The sequence below is a fragment of the Anarrhichthys ocellatus genome, unplaced genomic scaffold (genome assembly GCF_004355925.1).
Source record: "Anarrhichthys ocellatus isolate YVR2014 unplaced genomic scaffold, GSC_Weel_1.0 scaffold242, whole genome shotgun sequence".
In the NCBI taxonomy this organism is placed as follows: domain Eukaryota; kingdom Metazoa; phylum Chordata; class Actinopteri; order Perciformes; family Anarhichadidae; genus Anarrhichthys; species Anarrhichthys ocellatus.
This window is the reverse complement of record NW_022280272.1, coordinates 117,666-132,527: the sequence shown is the minus strand read 5'-3', so window position 1 is coordinate 132,527 and position 14,862 is coordinate 117,666. Positions and strand designations below refer to the sequence as shown.

Sequence of the window (14,862 nt, the reverse complement as noted above, 5' to 3'; positions counted from 1 at the left end):
CCGATGCTACTCCGTCAAGCGGTCAGAGCGTCGTTACCATGGAGCCCACACTGTCACTAACTGCACTCTGAATAAATATATAATTTTTGAAGAAATTAAAAAGCGATTTCAGAGAAGCAGACAGAAAAGTCTACAGTATGCGTTGAAGCATACATCCAGGAAGTCAAAGAGATTCAGCAGTGAAAACAGGTTTAAAAGGTAAAGATAGAAGCTAAAGCTACAGATCAGAGTAAAACGACATCGAGACAGAAGATGTGAAATCAAGGAACGTGTTCCTCTTTATTCAGTTACAATCATTAAAAAGCAAAAGCAGCATGCATATATATACATGCAGTATAACTTCAGTAACTAGTGTAGCATAGAAGTGCTAACAGCTGGTTAATTAGCTAGCTTGCTAATTTCACCATGCTTTAATGCTACATCGGTTTCAGAAAACTCCCCGCCGCTCCAGAGGACAAGCTAACTAGCTAACTTACCAGCCATCTGTATCCGGCATTTCACAGCCCCACTGATGCGCGTTCTCACCATAACAACTAACAACAATCACCACTTTCCTTCGAACTAGTCAAATGACCACGGAAAACAATTCAGTGTCCATTCTACTCTTATTCTATTTGGTATGTGAGGGTGTCGATGCTACGCTATGATTGGTCTGTCTGTGTCTGAGGGGCGTGACTTAAGGAAGGGTAAATTGGGTTTAGGCCATAGACTGTATATAAGAAGTGGGTGTAGTCATCGTGTTGTCACCCATTGGTTTGCGGGCTGATGTGTTGAAGCCTCGAGTTTGGCGATTTCGCCATCGCCATCTTGGAATACAACCGTCGCCATGTTGGCTTTTTTGCAATCAATGAACGAACTAGTAATTGAGACCATAAACTCATGTTTACAAAATGAATAAATCAGGAGAGAAGAGTCATTTTCTCATAGACTTCTATACAACCAGACTTCTTTTTGCAACCAGAGGAGTCGCCCCCTGCTGGTCAGTAGAGAAAATAAAAGTTTTAGGACACTTCCGCATTGGCTTCGCTCGGCAGAACCGAAGGTTGCCGCCTGGTTCTACTCTTATTCTATTTCTATGCGAGTATGTCGATGCTACGCTGCGATTGGTCTGTCTAGGGCGGGACTTAGACGACACACAGAAACACACACAGAGTGAAGAGTACCCTTTGAAAAAAGGCTGTGTTTTATTGAAATACAGCAGACATCAACAGGTTGTTTTGCTGACCTGGGCAACAGAAACAAGAGCTCGAATACTTTTCAAATCGAAGTAAAAAAAAACAAATATCGATGGCTATTTTTGTCATTAGAAGTAAAAAACAAATCGACAAAGACGCTCAGAACCTGGTGCCCGAACTGAGGAGGTGAAGCGTCATTTCGGGTCACAAGCTGATTAACACGAGTGTCTTTTGTCACGTCAGGAACTAAACGAAAACAAGCCGGTGCTCCACTTTGGATCCCGACTCAAGACTCTCAAAATTGCTGGTATTTGAAGTTAAAAAAATCAAATGCACCTCGAGTTCTGAAGGAAGGATTTGAAAACAGCGTTCGAGCCTGTTTTTGTGCCCAGGGCTGGTTGTTTGATAGTAGCAGTAGTAGAAGAAGCAGAACCTCAGTTATGAAGCAGGGCTGGCCTCAACTCCCCTTAAAAACACATCTAGTGCACCTGGTTTCCCCCCTGAAAGAAATCAGAAAAGTGTTCCTCCTGCTCGCACACGGGAGTCCAGTTTGATCTAATAATAACTCTTTATGACTCTAACAGGATTTTTATTTCTGCAGAAATAGACGTTTCTCTGCTTGAATATCTCTAACAGAGAGAGACCTTTCGAAGAGGTTGAGATACTAAAATACTTTCGTTTATTTTGGCATGTTTGTCCATTATTGTACATCAGTCATCCACACTGTTTTAAAGAATGCATGAACCCTGTCAGTACCTACAGCATGTGGATTTGCATCGCAGAAAGTTTTTGGTTGAATCAACCTTCTGACAGAGTGATCCAAAAAAAAGTCCTTTGTAGAAATCACGTCTCGATTGACTCTTAAGCTGAAAACGTTTCAAGCTTCCAAAGTGACTTTGAAATTGTTAAAATAAAAAAAATTTGACTTTTGGGTAATTTATTCAGTTTTGTTCTGTTTCTGTGTCAAAGTGTGGTTTAGCAACGTGGAGACAGCTGCAGACTGAGAAAGGATAAAGACCCCTGAAGTCTATTCAACAGCTGAGGCTGGATTAGACGAGAAGCATTTAGTCCACACCGTGCAGAAGTTTGTTGTTAGTTACAGTTGTGAAGTTCAGGGTGTATTACAGCAAGTACAAATCTTAGGGAGTCTGCATCGCCTCCGTTTGTTTTGCTACAACTGTGACGTTTGAGCTAAAAATAAAAGAGGAAAGTCTTTGGACTAATCAAAAGGAAGTTTTTAGGTTATAAATAAAGTTTAAAATAAACATTAAATGAAGATTACAGAGGACTAATTCAATTGATTGCTTTCGCAAGACGTTTAAATAAATCTCAAATGTCATCATCCCTAAAATGTGATGATTGCTAAAAAGTATTTTTGGCGGGAAAACCAGGTGCACGCAACAGATAAACTTCAAAGTGAGCAAACATAGCGACCTTAAATGAAACAAAGGAAGGACTCGTGCACACTAGTCGATCTGTGTTCAGCCCCGAGATCGAGCCTGTAGCAACAAAACCTGTTCCAGTGCGAATAAATCAGGAAGGTTCGTGTTCAAAAAAAGTTCGTCCAAAAAACTGTGACCGGACGTTTTTCTGCTTCAAGCCGTAGTCCTCACAAAAAACATCTGGTGCTCGAATCTCACTGCTAACACATGCGCGCTAACAGGGAACAAGCTAGCTGTATGCTAACTGCTAACACATGCGAGCTAACAGGGAACAAGCTAGCTGTATGCTAACTGCTAACACATGCGAGCTAACAGGGAACAAGCTAGCTGTATGCGCTACTCCCTGAGCTCGCTTGCTTGCTAACAGTTGGTTCTAAAGCTATTTAGCTCGGTTGCTAACAAGACAGTTATGTTTTCGGTTTGTTTTTTTATTTATTTTTCAGCAGGATGACAGAAAAACTATCGGCTCGATTTTCATGAAGCTTGGTGGAGCATCGGGCTCCCTGAGCTTGCTTGCCTGCTAACGGTCAGTTCTAAAGCTAGTTAGCTCAATGGCTAACGGGACAATAAGTTAACACATTTTTAGACTTTTTTCTCCACCAAGTAGATTATGATTTTGGTTTTGTTTGTCAGCATGATTACAATAAAACTACCGGACGGATTTTCATGAAATTCTTGACGCAAACTTGAAGCAAATTATCTTTTTTTAAATGCCAACATAAAAACAAAACTGGTGCATCTTTTAAATTGTTACTGAGAACAACGTACGGAAAATCTAAAAGATGAATTCCACTTTGATACCGAGCGACCACGCGTCACAGTTTGTGGATGTTATTGATTGAACAGCTTTGCTGATTTCTTTAAAAAGACTCGTGTGCTCGACTCCTTCCTCTTCAAACATTCAGACAGTAAACCCACAACATTTACTTAACTCCTAGAAGCAAATACATTCAATCATTCATCAGAAAAATATTCAATTAAAACTATAGACTTGCAAAAATAAAAGTCTCTTGGAAGCTTTCTAAGGCTGTGCGTCAACCATCTTTACAGCGCTGCTTTCTTTTGAAGCGTTTTCTTTTGCAGAAGGATGTGCAGCGGCGCAGAGCTGACAGCTTCGGTGATGCTGAACGCCACCGAGTTTTAAAAACTATGAAGACTTTAAGCGAAGAAACAAGCATTTTGATACAAACCAGCAGTACAAACCCCCACCCCCCCAATGGACGGAGTTGAAAACCCTCCCCCTGTTTGTTTGTTGAGGCCAGCCCTGGTGTGCATTTGTAAATACAGTATTTCAGATATATGTAGTCTTATCATCTTTAAATCTGACCAGGACACTACAGCGGCAGAAGCAATACATAAAGAAGCTCATATTTTGTTTTTTGTTTTTTTTCTGTCGGAATGGAACTAGTTTCAACTAAGCCTACCAAGCCAACATGTAGTTATGTATTGAATAAAAGGCTATTTATCTTTTTTTGTTTTGTTTTATTACAGGCGTGTCTGATGGTGTGCAGGACGACAGAGAGAGAGAGAGAGAAAAACAAATCAACAAAGGAGGGAAAACAGAAGATAGACGAGAGAGAAAGTAAAGGACAAAGTGATCGAGCGAGGGAGAGAAACGAGGGAGACAGAGAGAGAGAGATGAGAGTTTGATTCAGGCAGCATGATTCTGGATCGTAGGGTTTACACTGTTGAGTGTGTTGTGATCGTTACAGTTGAATCCTTCTGCGCTTTGCCACCATTTTGACAGTTTAACGTTTTTTGTTTGTTCCTCATCCGTTTTTTAAACAAAGATCAACGACAGTCACTTGGTCGTACGAGCATGTTCGTCGGAACAAGAAGTGCAGATTGGCTTAAGTTGTTTTCTGTTTTTTTTTCCTTTTTCTTCAAAAAAGGGTTCCAGACAGAGTGGCTACAATAATAATATTAATAATAATATAATAATAATAGCACTTCACTTCACTTCAGCACGGTAAAAAAGAAAAGAAAATAGAAAAGAAAAAAAGGTCCAAAAGGTGCTTTTTTTTTGTTGAATGCTTTTTTTTTTTTTATCTGATTTGATGTGAAGCAAAGTCCCCCCTCCTCTGCCTCCCTCCTCTGCCTCCCTCCTCCTCTCAGCGGGGAAGTGGCGGGCGGAAGTCCAGTGCCGGTGAGATGAAGAAGAAGTGACTGAAGTCTTGCCAACTGGTCCGTTTTTTTTGTAGTGGTTCCACTCTGGTTCAGTAAAAAAAAAAAAAAAAAAAAAAAGAGACGGAGAATAATAATAAAAAACGTTGCACACGCTCCACAGCTGGCAGCGTTTAGTTTTTTTAAAAAGTCCATCAACAAATAAAACAAAAAAATAAAAACAATAAGAGGCGAGAGAAACCGAGAGAGAGAGAGAGAGGGGAGGGTTTCGGAGGACGAATTGCTCCCATTTTACAAAATGTAACAAAAATTTTGTCCGCAAAAATTTTACAAATCTGTAGCAATACAGAAAAAACAAAACAAACAAACATACATATCCTATTTACAAGAAGGAGAAGAAGAACCCTTTTTTTTTTTTTTTTCAAAAGTGTAGTGAGAATGCAGCAGATCCCAGCTTTGGCACTCGGCATTTGTTTGTTTGTTTGTTTTAAATCCGTCCTGTCGTTGTCGTCGGTGTGTTACAGTCTGACTGCTGCTGCTGCACACATTCAGTGCTCCGGTTCACCCTCCGCTTCACGACAACGCAGGTCACGCACAACATCACCTCAACCGCGAAAAACATCCGTCCAGGCCAGAGTTCAAGACCCGCTAATCCTCCTCCTCCCCCCCCTCCCTCCTTCAGAGCGACTTAAAGGAGAAGCTCAGTTTTCTGTTTTTTTAAGGAACTTACAGTGAAGTGCGGATCATGAAACGTGTTTGTTCTTTAAAGGGAAAGTTCAAACTTAAAGATACATATAATTAAACGAGCAATTAATCAATAACCAACTAATCACGTGAACGTAATGAACGTTAAAGAAATGTTCTCCGTTCTCTCTCTCTCTTTTACTAATTCTTCTGAATTTTAACTTATTCACATTCGAAAAAATTGGCGTTCAAGGACACGATCGTCCCACAATGCAACATGGAAGAAAAATAAAAGAGAATCAATAAATGACTTTGTCTGTTGACAGAAACCGTTATAATTTGGCTTATTATGTTTTTTATAATGGCTCAGAAATGAACTTTTTAAAGCTAACTTCACAGTGACTAGCTACTAGCATAACACACGTGAATCTACTCAAACTGTCTGTGGTCAAGCTGCATTGTGGGTAATGTCGGTGTGGAATAATAAATACAATATCTCTTGTTCTGCTGCATCGATTTTGATCTTTGATCTTTTTTTTGTATAATGATAAATCTGTGTAGTACAGTCAATATTAGTACTCAGTGTACTAGTATGTATATGAAACTGGGAGCAAGGCGACTTAAAGTTTTTATTTACTTCTTGTATTTGACCTAAACTGACTTCCAGGCCTCCTGATGAAACAGTGTCTTGTACTTATTCAGCACTGTTGATTGAGTAGAAGTACAGATAATCTGCCTCTGAAAGGAAATTTGGGGAAGAAAAACACAAATTCTACTTGTTGTTACAGCTACAAGTAGAATAACTGATGTTTTGCGAGCCTCGTCTCTGCTTATACTCGGTGAAGATTAAGCTCCTGTTTTGTAAAACTAGTGTCAAACTCACATCAGGGTGAGCAATGAAAAGAAAGCACCAGCGTAAGAGAGGGCAGCTTCAATTATCTTCACAGATTGTGACCCTGAATTTCTCCTTGCACTCCTCTGATTTTCAATTTGGCAGCGTGTATACGACTCGCCAAAATAAAATAAAAGCCCCCCCGCCGTCTTTTTTTTTTTTAAACTCGTGCTTTTGTTGTGTGACCATGGAGGGGGGGGGGGGTCACGCCAGGTCGAGAACGCTGAGGACGATGTTGTGTGTGAGCTGGGATGCGACAATCAAGAGATAAAATAACTAAAATTAAAAGAACAAAAATTACATTATCTGATAATTAAAAAAAAAAGAAAATGTCGCTCCATTCTCCGTCCACCTCGTTTTTCTTTTTCCTCTTTTCCAGCAGCAGCGGCGGCAAATCCTACTCGCACCTGAGAGGAGCAGAAGAGAGGAAAGAAACTGTCAACAACATCTCTCTGAACAAGAGAAACGTCAGTTTCACGAGAACACAGATCATTCCCACCTAGAAAATAAGAGGAAACAAAAAAACTAAACTAAAGAGAGAGGTGGTGGGGGGATTAAAAAGCAACTGTGTGCCAGGAGACAGTGTTCCTGGTCGCCTGGTGCTGCTGGGAACTGGGACACATTGTGAAATAATAATCGACGGCGGAACCCGACCGGCCGGCGCTCTCTCTCCTAATCCATGTGAGAGAGAAAGTGTGTTAAAGTTGTGTTTTGAGTGGGAGTGATTAAACGAGGCTGTGATTGCAGAAACAGGACAATGGACGGTAACACACATCCCCTCTGTTGTTCTCAAATAGTGGAGGGAGCTTTAGTCGCTTTAATTGCATTTATATATTAAGATTCGGACAGAACGTCAACAGTAAGAAAATGTTGAAGGGATTTATTGGGTATTTTTTGTCAAACAAAGTACAACAAACGGTCTTTCCACCAAGAGACCGAGCCCCGTGTGAAATGAGATGTAATTTATTTCTCACGATCTTTTCCTGAATCAAACTAAGTATTTCACGATCTTTTGCTAAACCTAACCAAGTATTTCACGATCTTTTCCTAAACCTAACCAAGTATTTCACGATCTTTTCCTAAACCTAACCAAGTATTTCACGATCTTTTCCTAAACCTAACCAAGTATTTTACGATCTTTTCCTAAACCTAACTAAGTATTTTACGATCTTTTCCTAAACCTAACTAAGTTGTTTCCTTTGAAGACAGAAGTTTATTTTGAAAAGACTTTATGCATTTAACGAGCTGAAATTGACACGTGTTGCTTAACTTTCGTAGGAAAACGCACAAAAAAGGAAGAGTAACTTTTTTTGTAAGATAGGATTCAGCTGGTGAACATAGCGGAACATTTAGTACCTAAACATACTGATATTTGCCTCGGGAGTTGGTGGAGACCAAAGACAGCTAAAAGAGAGAATATTGGAGTTAAATTCCTCATGTGACACAAACACAAAGACTCCTGATGAATCATCATGTCGCTCTGTAACTGCTACGTACAGATATCAACTGAATAAAGGTCATGAGGTTTCCTGTAAGTGGCCAAATAAATCTGTTGCTGCAGGTTTAAAACTAAGTGTTTTCTCTGTCTGGATGCAGGATTTCATGTCAGAACTGAAGCCGTCTGCGGATTAGCTCTGTACATATAAAAAGCATCTGTTTCTGCTAATCTTTTGTCAAAGTCATATTTTCTTCTATCTTTTGCCAAAAACAATTAGTTCTTTGATTTCAGTGTTTTTGTGCGTCTGGTTCCTAAAACATGTTTCCGTTAACTCACTGTTATTATACTGAAACTCAACTCAGCTCCACGTTTAAGAGAAAAGAGGGAAGATCAGCTGGAGGAACCGTGAACAGCTGTTCAATCAGCTGTTCAGTCAGACGCTGCTATACAACAGCTGACGGTCCAATATGGCCGACAGCGGGTTCGTTTCATTACCTTCACGCACACAAGCAGCAGGAAACACACCGGATGAAGGTTTACAACCACTAAGTGCAACATTTATTTGTTTTAGAGATTCACACATTTTTCAACAACCTACAGAAGAAACTACGAAGTTGAATTTTATGTAAGAACCTGGTCAGATGCGTCGCTCACTGACTCCATGAATGCAGATAACTTCTGTCCCAAATATTTCACAACCTTTCATGAGAATACAGTTCAACTTTATAATCCAAAAGAAATCACTTGGTCAAGTAAACAAAAACAAAACCCTGACACAAAAACAGACATTACAACACAACGAATGAATCTGAATAACTCCTCCTCCGTAAACAGAAGTCACAGATTTGTTGCTCGCAGGTCGTTTTAAATCCGTTTGTGATTGTTTTGCTTCAGTTTTGTGAAACTTTGAAGTCCTTTTGTATCTTTTTGTAGTCGTTTTGCATCTATTTTAAGTACTTTTGGGTCTTCGTGATGTCTTAACATTGATTTTTAGGTGTTTTGCATTTCTTTGTGGTCATTATGTGTCTTTTTTTGACCTTTTGCATCTTTTCCTTGTATTTTTGTGTCCGAGTTTCGTCATTTTAAAGGATGTCAGATGATTCAGAATGGCTGATGAAATAGTTTTATTTCATTAAAAAGTACTTAATTTAAATGTAAAGGCTTTTTACTTTCATGTATTTATCTTTCTTCCATTCGAATGCACTGAACTGACACAACAGGTGATGCAACATCAGGATGATGAGTCACTGAAAATCAATTCTGCCTCCAAATTAATTATGTTTTTACTGGAACAAAAAGAAAAAAAACTGATGACACGAAATTAAAACCAATTATTGTTATTCTGATTTTCAGATGGCGGTTACCTGGAAACGGGTAACGTTCAGTGTTTTATATATAAATATATATATAAATAAATATATATTATAACAATGACAGGGAGGGAGAGGCACTGCAGCATTTCGGCAATTCAGCCTTCATCAATAAGCTACGACTGTTGATCTGTTATTATGGGCTCTGCTGATTAAATGAAGCCCCGAGCTGCTGTGATTAGTGAGACAGGACAATGGATGGCACACACACACACACACACACACACACACACACACAATCTGGAATTTGTTTTTGCGCCATCCATCGCTTCAGCTCCTTAATGTAATCTGGGCGATGTCATCTCTCTTCATGAGTCTCATCTTGCTGCTCTGACCCCGAATCTGACCCACACAATGTGTCGACCAAAATACAAAAATAAAATGAACAAAGGTGTGATTTCAGCTGGACAGACTCCGTGACACTACGCGTGTTAATATTCCTCATGCAACGACTAGAAACAATGAACTGAGTTTTGTCCACTGACAAATCTCATAAAGTTTATTCAAACAAGGCGGTCAAGACAACTCAATGTTGACGAAAAGAGAGAACGTTATCGGTACTTTGTGTTCTATTAGCAACAGACAGTTGATGGTTCAGCTGAGACAAAGGACTCCGACTCCTCCGTCAACACAAGTCACAGATTTGTTGCTCGCAGGTCGTTTCTTAAATCTCTTTGTGAATGTTTGGCTTCTCTTTTGGGTATCTTTGTAGTCTTTATGTATCTTCTTGTCATCTTTTTGTAGACGTTTTGGATCTCTTCCTGGTTTTTCTGTCTCTATTTGGTGTGTTTGTCTCTTTTTGGTAGTTTTGCATCTCTTCATGGTCTTCACACACACACAGTTTATTTTATGATGCATTTGCTCCATCCACTCGGTATGCTCCGTCACCTCTCTCTACTTTGTAATTCATAGACACTTTTTGTTGCAGCCACCTCTCGGTTATTGATTTCAGTGCCGTTAACTTAATATTCATAACAGATATGTTCGGCACTTTTATCTTCCATTTCCCCCGAAAACACGTTATAATTAACACAGAATCATATCAGGAGGACGTAAGTTTCATTTTGATAATGTTTTGCTTAATGGTTGAATAACTTCTCTTTAATTCCCGTTATGAGAGCTGAATATGAGACGATCCTTCATTAACATTTTGCTTTAATTCAGTTATGTTGTTATAGTTTTGTGTTCTGTTTTCACGAGATATTTTATTTGACACCTTTCTTACACACTTTTATAAAATAGGTGTTTGATAATATGTTCTATTTTAAAAAACACTTTAAACCCAGAGTTAAATATAACAGATGTGTGCCTTCAACATCAGCTGTACACGAGTATAAAAAGCATTTTGTTGAAATGCAAACAGAAGAATGCAAAGAGTGAAAAACGTCTTTTCTCCTTTTTTTATGCTCTCGTTGAGGAAAAAGACGAGGTCAATGCGGTGATCCGAGGTCGACACAAACATGCATCCACACAAACAAACAAACAAACAACATACATACAAACAACATCTCTGCTTTTCATTTCATCACACATCCCTAAACAAACTCCTATTCAATATCTCACATTCTCCTTCCTCACCTCTGAAGCACAGGTCTGAGCTGAGGAGCGGCTCAGAAGAATACGTGATGTTTGATTTATTCTCCCCGGCGTACCAGACGGGAGGGGCTCCACCACACCACCAGAGCTGCATCACTGAGATGTGAGCCCGTTGCTGGCATCCAGTGTGACAAACCCCACCCAGCTGGCACTGGAGGGGCTTAAAACAAACACCACCCGAAGGCCTAGTCCAGCAGAGATGAGCGCCAGGACGACTGAAGGCCTCACGTGGACCACATGGATAAAAGAAGAATCTCTACATATACGGGAATTAAGAAAAAAACAGTCTCTGGAAACCATGTTCCCCTGTTTCCAAGTGAAACATATTAAACATGACATTATAATTATATCATTATAAAAGATTATTATAAAATATGACTCAGATGAGCATGTTTAGTGGACGTACGGTGACGATGAGGTCCCAGGATTGAAATAATACAGAAGTCGCCTTTTAACTTTAAATGTTTCTTCAATCAATGAGAAAAGGTTCATATCACAGCTTCTGTGACGACTAAAGATGATGCAGAGAGGACGGAGACGGAAGGGGGGACGGAAGGAGGGACGGACAGGCGGACGGAAGGAGGGACGGACAGGGGGACGGAAGGAGGGACGGACAGGGGGACGGAAGGAGGGACGGACAGGGGGACGGAAGGAGGGACGGACAGGGGGACGGAAGGACAGACAGGGGGACAGACAGGGGGACGGACGGAGGGACGGACAGGGGGACGGAAGGAGGGACGGACAGGCGGACGGAAGGAGGGACAGACAGGCGGACGGAAGGAGGGACGGACAGGCGGACGGAAGGAGGGACAGACAGGCGGACGGAAGGAGGGACAGACAGGCGGACGGAAGGAGGGACAGACAGGCGGACGGAAGGAGGGACAGACAGACGGAGAGACAGATAATGATTCAGAACATAAAAGATGATGTACTTTAAGTTAAATACATACTGTATGTCCCTAAGATGCTGGAGCACATCTACCACATCCTGTGAGACGAGCTAGATACCAGATGTTCAGACAATCAGATGTGTGATTCTCTGCTCAGTAATTACAGCGCCAGTATGATATTATTGAACATAGTTTCAGAGTTTTTTTTTTATTGAACTTAACTGAAAGATTTCAACAGGAAACTGCCCTAAAAAAAACAAAAAACTTTTTCAGACATTACTGACAGGAAATATCAGCAAAATCTGAAGTCATTGCTGTTTTGAACATGCTGCATATTGATTATTGATTTCAGCTGTCAAGCATTCATTTTTGAAGACATCCCAAAAGTGACGACAGTCCCTCAAGAGCGGCCCGATGTCAGGAGCCGAGTCTCCGCCTTGTTTACGGCTGTTCTGTCTCCAGGAAATCATTTGAACGTCTTCTATTTAGAAAAAAGCCGAAGCCGCGTGGAAACGTTAAAACCTGACAGGAGGAGCTCTGTCGCCACGCTCTGCCCCAGGCGGAGCCTTTTATCCATCAAACTTTACAACACCGGGGGGTCCTGCTGCTATTTTAGGCCTCCAGTAACGCTTCTTTATTTATTTTCCTTCCCTAAATTTTCCTGAAGTTTTAGTGTTTGTTGCTGAGCGGCTTGAAGCCAAAACTCACACAGCTACACACACAGACTGGTGAGTGGATGGAGAGGGTTCTGTTTGTTGCCTGGGATCGAGGTGTTGGCTTCAACACTATCATACTGGGGGGGGGGGGGGGGGGGGGGGCTGGGGACCGACTCGTTAAATCACAAAAAGAGAAAGAAACCTGCAGCCACACGTACTTTTTATGGTGAAATAAAAATAAATTAAAGACAGAATTTGGACGGACTGAGTGGAGAAATGATCATCAATCATCAATATCTTATTGTATGTTATATATTGTATCTTAAGTATGATTTTATAAAGTAGCTGGAAAAGTACTTTGTGTTTCAAAATATACAATAAATACACTTTTCTCTTGTGGATTAAAAGATACGAGAGTTAAGAGTTGCTCCTCTGCTACAGGCCGAGGCCTGGTGATGAATAGAAGGTTATTCATGGCGTGAAATGTGCTTTTACTCATTGTTGGTGTAAAGTGCAGGTTAATTAATACTTATTATGGTGAAATAAAGACAATAGAGTGGAAACAAGTTTAGAAATGCATCATTCATAATATCTTTTATCTAGAAATGCAAGTATTAAAAGGTAGTTTATAAAACTTTGGACTGGAAACCTCCATCTACAAACATCAATTATTACTTTTGTCTCGGTTTGTATGATATCTTAATCATATCATATCATTGTTTGTGCGTTTTCCTACAAAAAGTCCCCAAAAACTCTTCTGTCTTCACAAGAAACCACTCAGGTTAGTGAACAAAACGACTGAGTTATGTTTAAAAAAATACGGTAATTTTGGTTAAAATAACTACAGAAATACTGAAACTCTGAGATTGTGGCTCTCATTGAGGACCAGATCAGTCAGACCTCGACCTGAGGCGGTCCGGCTCACACCGTGTTCAGGTCTCAGTGAGGTTGTTTTGGACACAACCTCCGATAATCTATCAAACAGAAGTCTCCATCAGTCTCTCCTGAGACCTGAGGAACCTTTTAAGGAATCTCATCTTTGTCTTTTTCAGGATGAAGTTATGAAACACATTCAACATGTTTGGGCTCAAGGATAAGAAGTGTTCCGGTGAGTAAACAACAACAACAACAACAACAACAACAGGAAGCCCTCTGCTCACACTCTGTTGTTAACTCTTCTTCCTCCACAGAAATATTGCTCAGATTAAAAAATGCAATTCACGCTTCACTTCATGACTTAGAAGGAGGTCGTTTGTCATTTTTTGACATTTGATAGAATAAGTGATTAATCTTTTAACTAAGAAATAATTAGAGCTCGTCTTGATAGTGAACGTAATTCAGCTGCAGGTCTGATTAAAGACATTTTAACATGTACAGAATTCTCTCTTTCTCACATGAAGGCACCTTTTCAGAGTCTAGTCCAAAACTCACCGTTCATCCAGTCATCTTCCTCTCCCGGTCCAGCAGCAGCTCTCGTCCTTTCCTCGAGTGTCTGTCCTCCAGCCAGCTGCCGAACACTCCCCCGTTCTGTCCCCCGTTCTGTCCCCCGTTCTGTCCCCCGTTCTGTCCCCCGTTCTTCAACTCCGCCGCGTTCTGCTGCCTCAGTCTGTAGGGGGGGGGGAGGGGACGGACGGATGGTTACAGACGGAAAAAACTTCAAAAATCAGAGTATTACTCTGATACTTACAAAAATAATCATCACTGACCAATTAAAACCCAAATATGGTCCAGATACAGCCAGGTGTTTTTTTAAAGGTGCCTTTTTTGACCATTTAAAAAATACATATACATATACAGTGGGTACGGAAAGTATTCAGACCCCTTTAAATTTTTCACTCTTTGTTTCGCCAAAAAGTTCAATCTTGGTCTCATCAGACCAGAGAATCTTATTTCTCATAGTCTGGGAGTCCTTCATGTGTTTTTTGGCAAACTCTATGCAGGCTTTCATATGTCTTGCACTGAGGAGAGGCTTCCGTCGGGCCACTCTGCCATAAAGCCCCGACTGGTGGAGGGCTGCAGTGATAGTTGACTTTGTGGAACTTTCTCCCATCTCCCTACTGCATCTCTGGAGCTCAGCCACAGTGATCTTTGGGTTCTTCTTTACCTCTCTTACCAAGGCTCTTCTTCCACGATTGCTCAGTTTGGCTGGACGGCCAGGTCTAGGAAGAGTTCTGGTCGTCCCAAACTTCTTCCATTTAAGGATTATGGAGGCCACTGTGCTCTTAGGAACCTTGAGTGCTGCAGAAATTCTTTTGTAACCTTGGCCAGATCTGTGCCTTGCCACAATTCTGTCTCTGAGCTCCTTGGGCAGTTCCTTCGACCTCATGATTCTCATTTGCTCTGACATGCACTGTGAGCTGTAAGGTCTTATATAGACAGGTGTGTGCCTTTCCTAATCAAGTCCAATCAGTTTAATTAAACACAGCTGGTCTCCAATGAAGGAGTAGAACCATCTCAAGGAGGATCAGAAGAAATGGACAGCATGTGAGTTAAATATGAGTGTCACAGCAAAGGGTCTGAATACTTATGACCATGTGATATTTCAGTTTTTCTTTTTTAATAAATTTGCAAAAATTTCTACATTTCTGTTTTTTT

General features: G+C 40.6%; 1 protein-coding gene across 1 annotated transcript in view; it reads right to left on the bottom strand.

Moving 5' to 3' along the window:
- Positions 1–4,663: 4,663 nt before the first annotated feature.
- Positions 4,664–14,862, bottom strand: part of LOC116401072 (zinc fingers and homeoboxes protein 2-like) — a 94,727-nt gene continuing 84,528 nt past the window's right edge. The window contains exons 4-5 of the mRNA XM_031879292.1: positions 13,699–13,873; positions 4,664–6,724 (exon numbers count right to left, since the gene is read on the bottom strand). Of these exons, the coding sequence (XP_031735152.1) occupies positions 13,702–13,873 (172 nt within the window). The 3' untranslated portion in view covers positions 4,664–6,724; positions 13,699–13,701. The remainder of the gene's footprint in view (positions 6,725–13,698; positions 13,874–14,862) is intronic.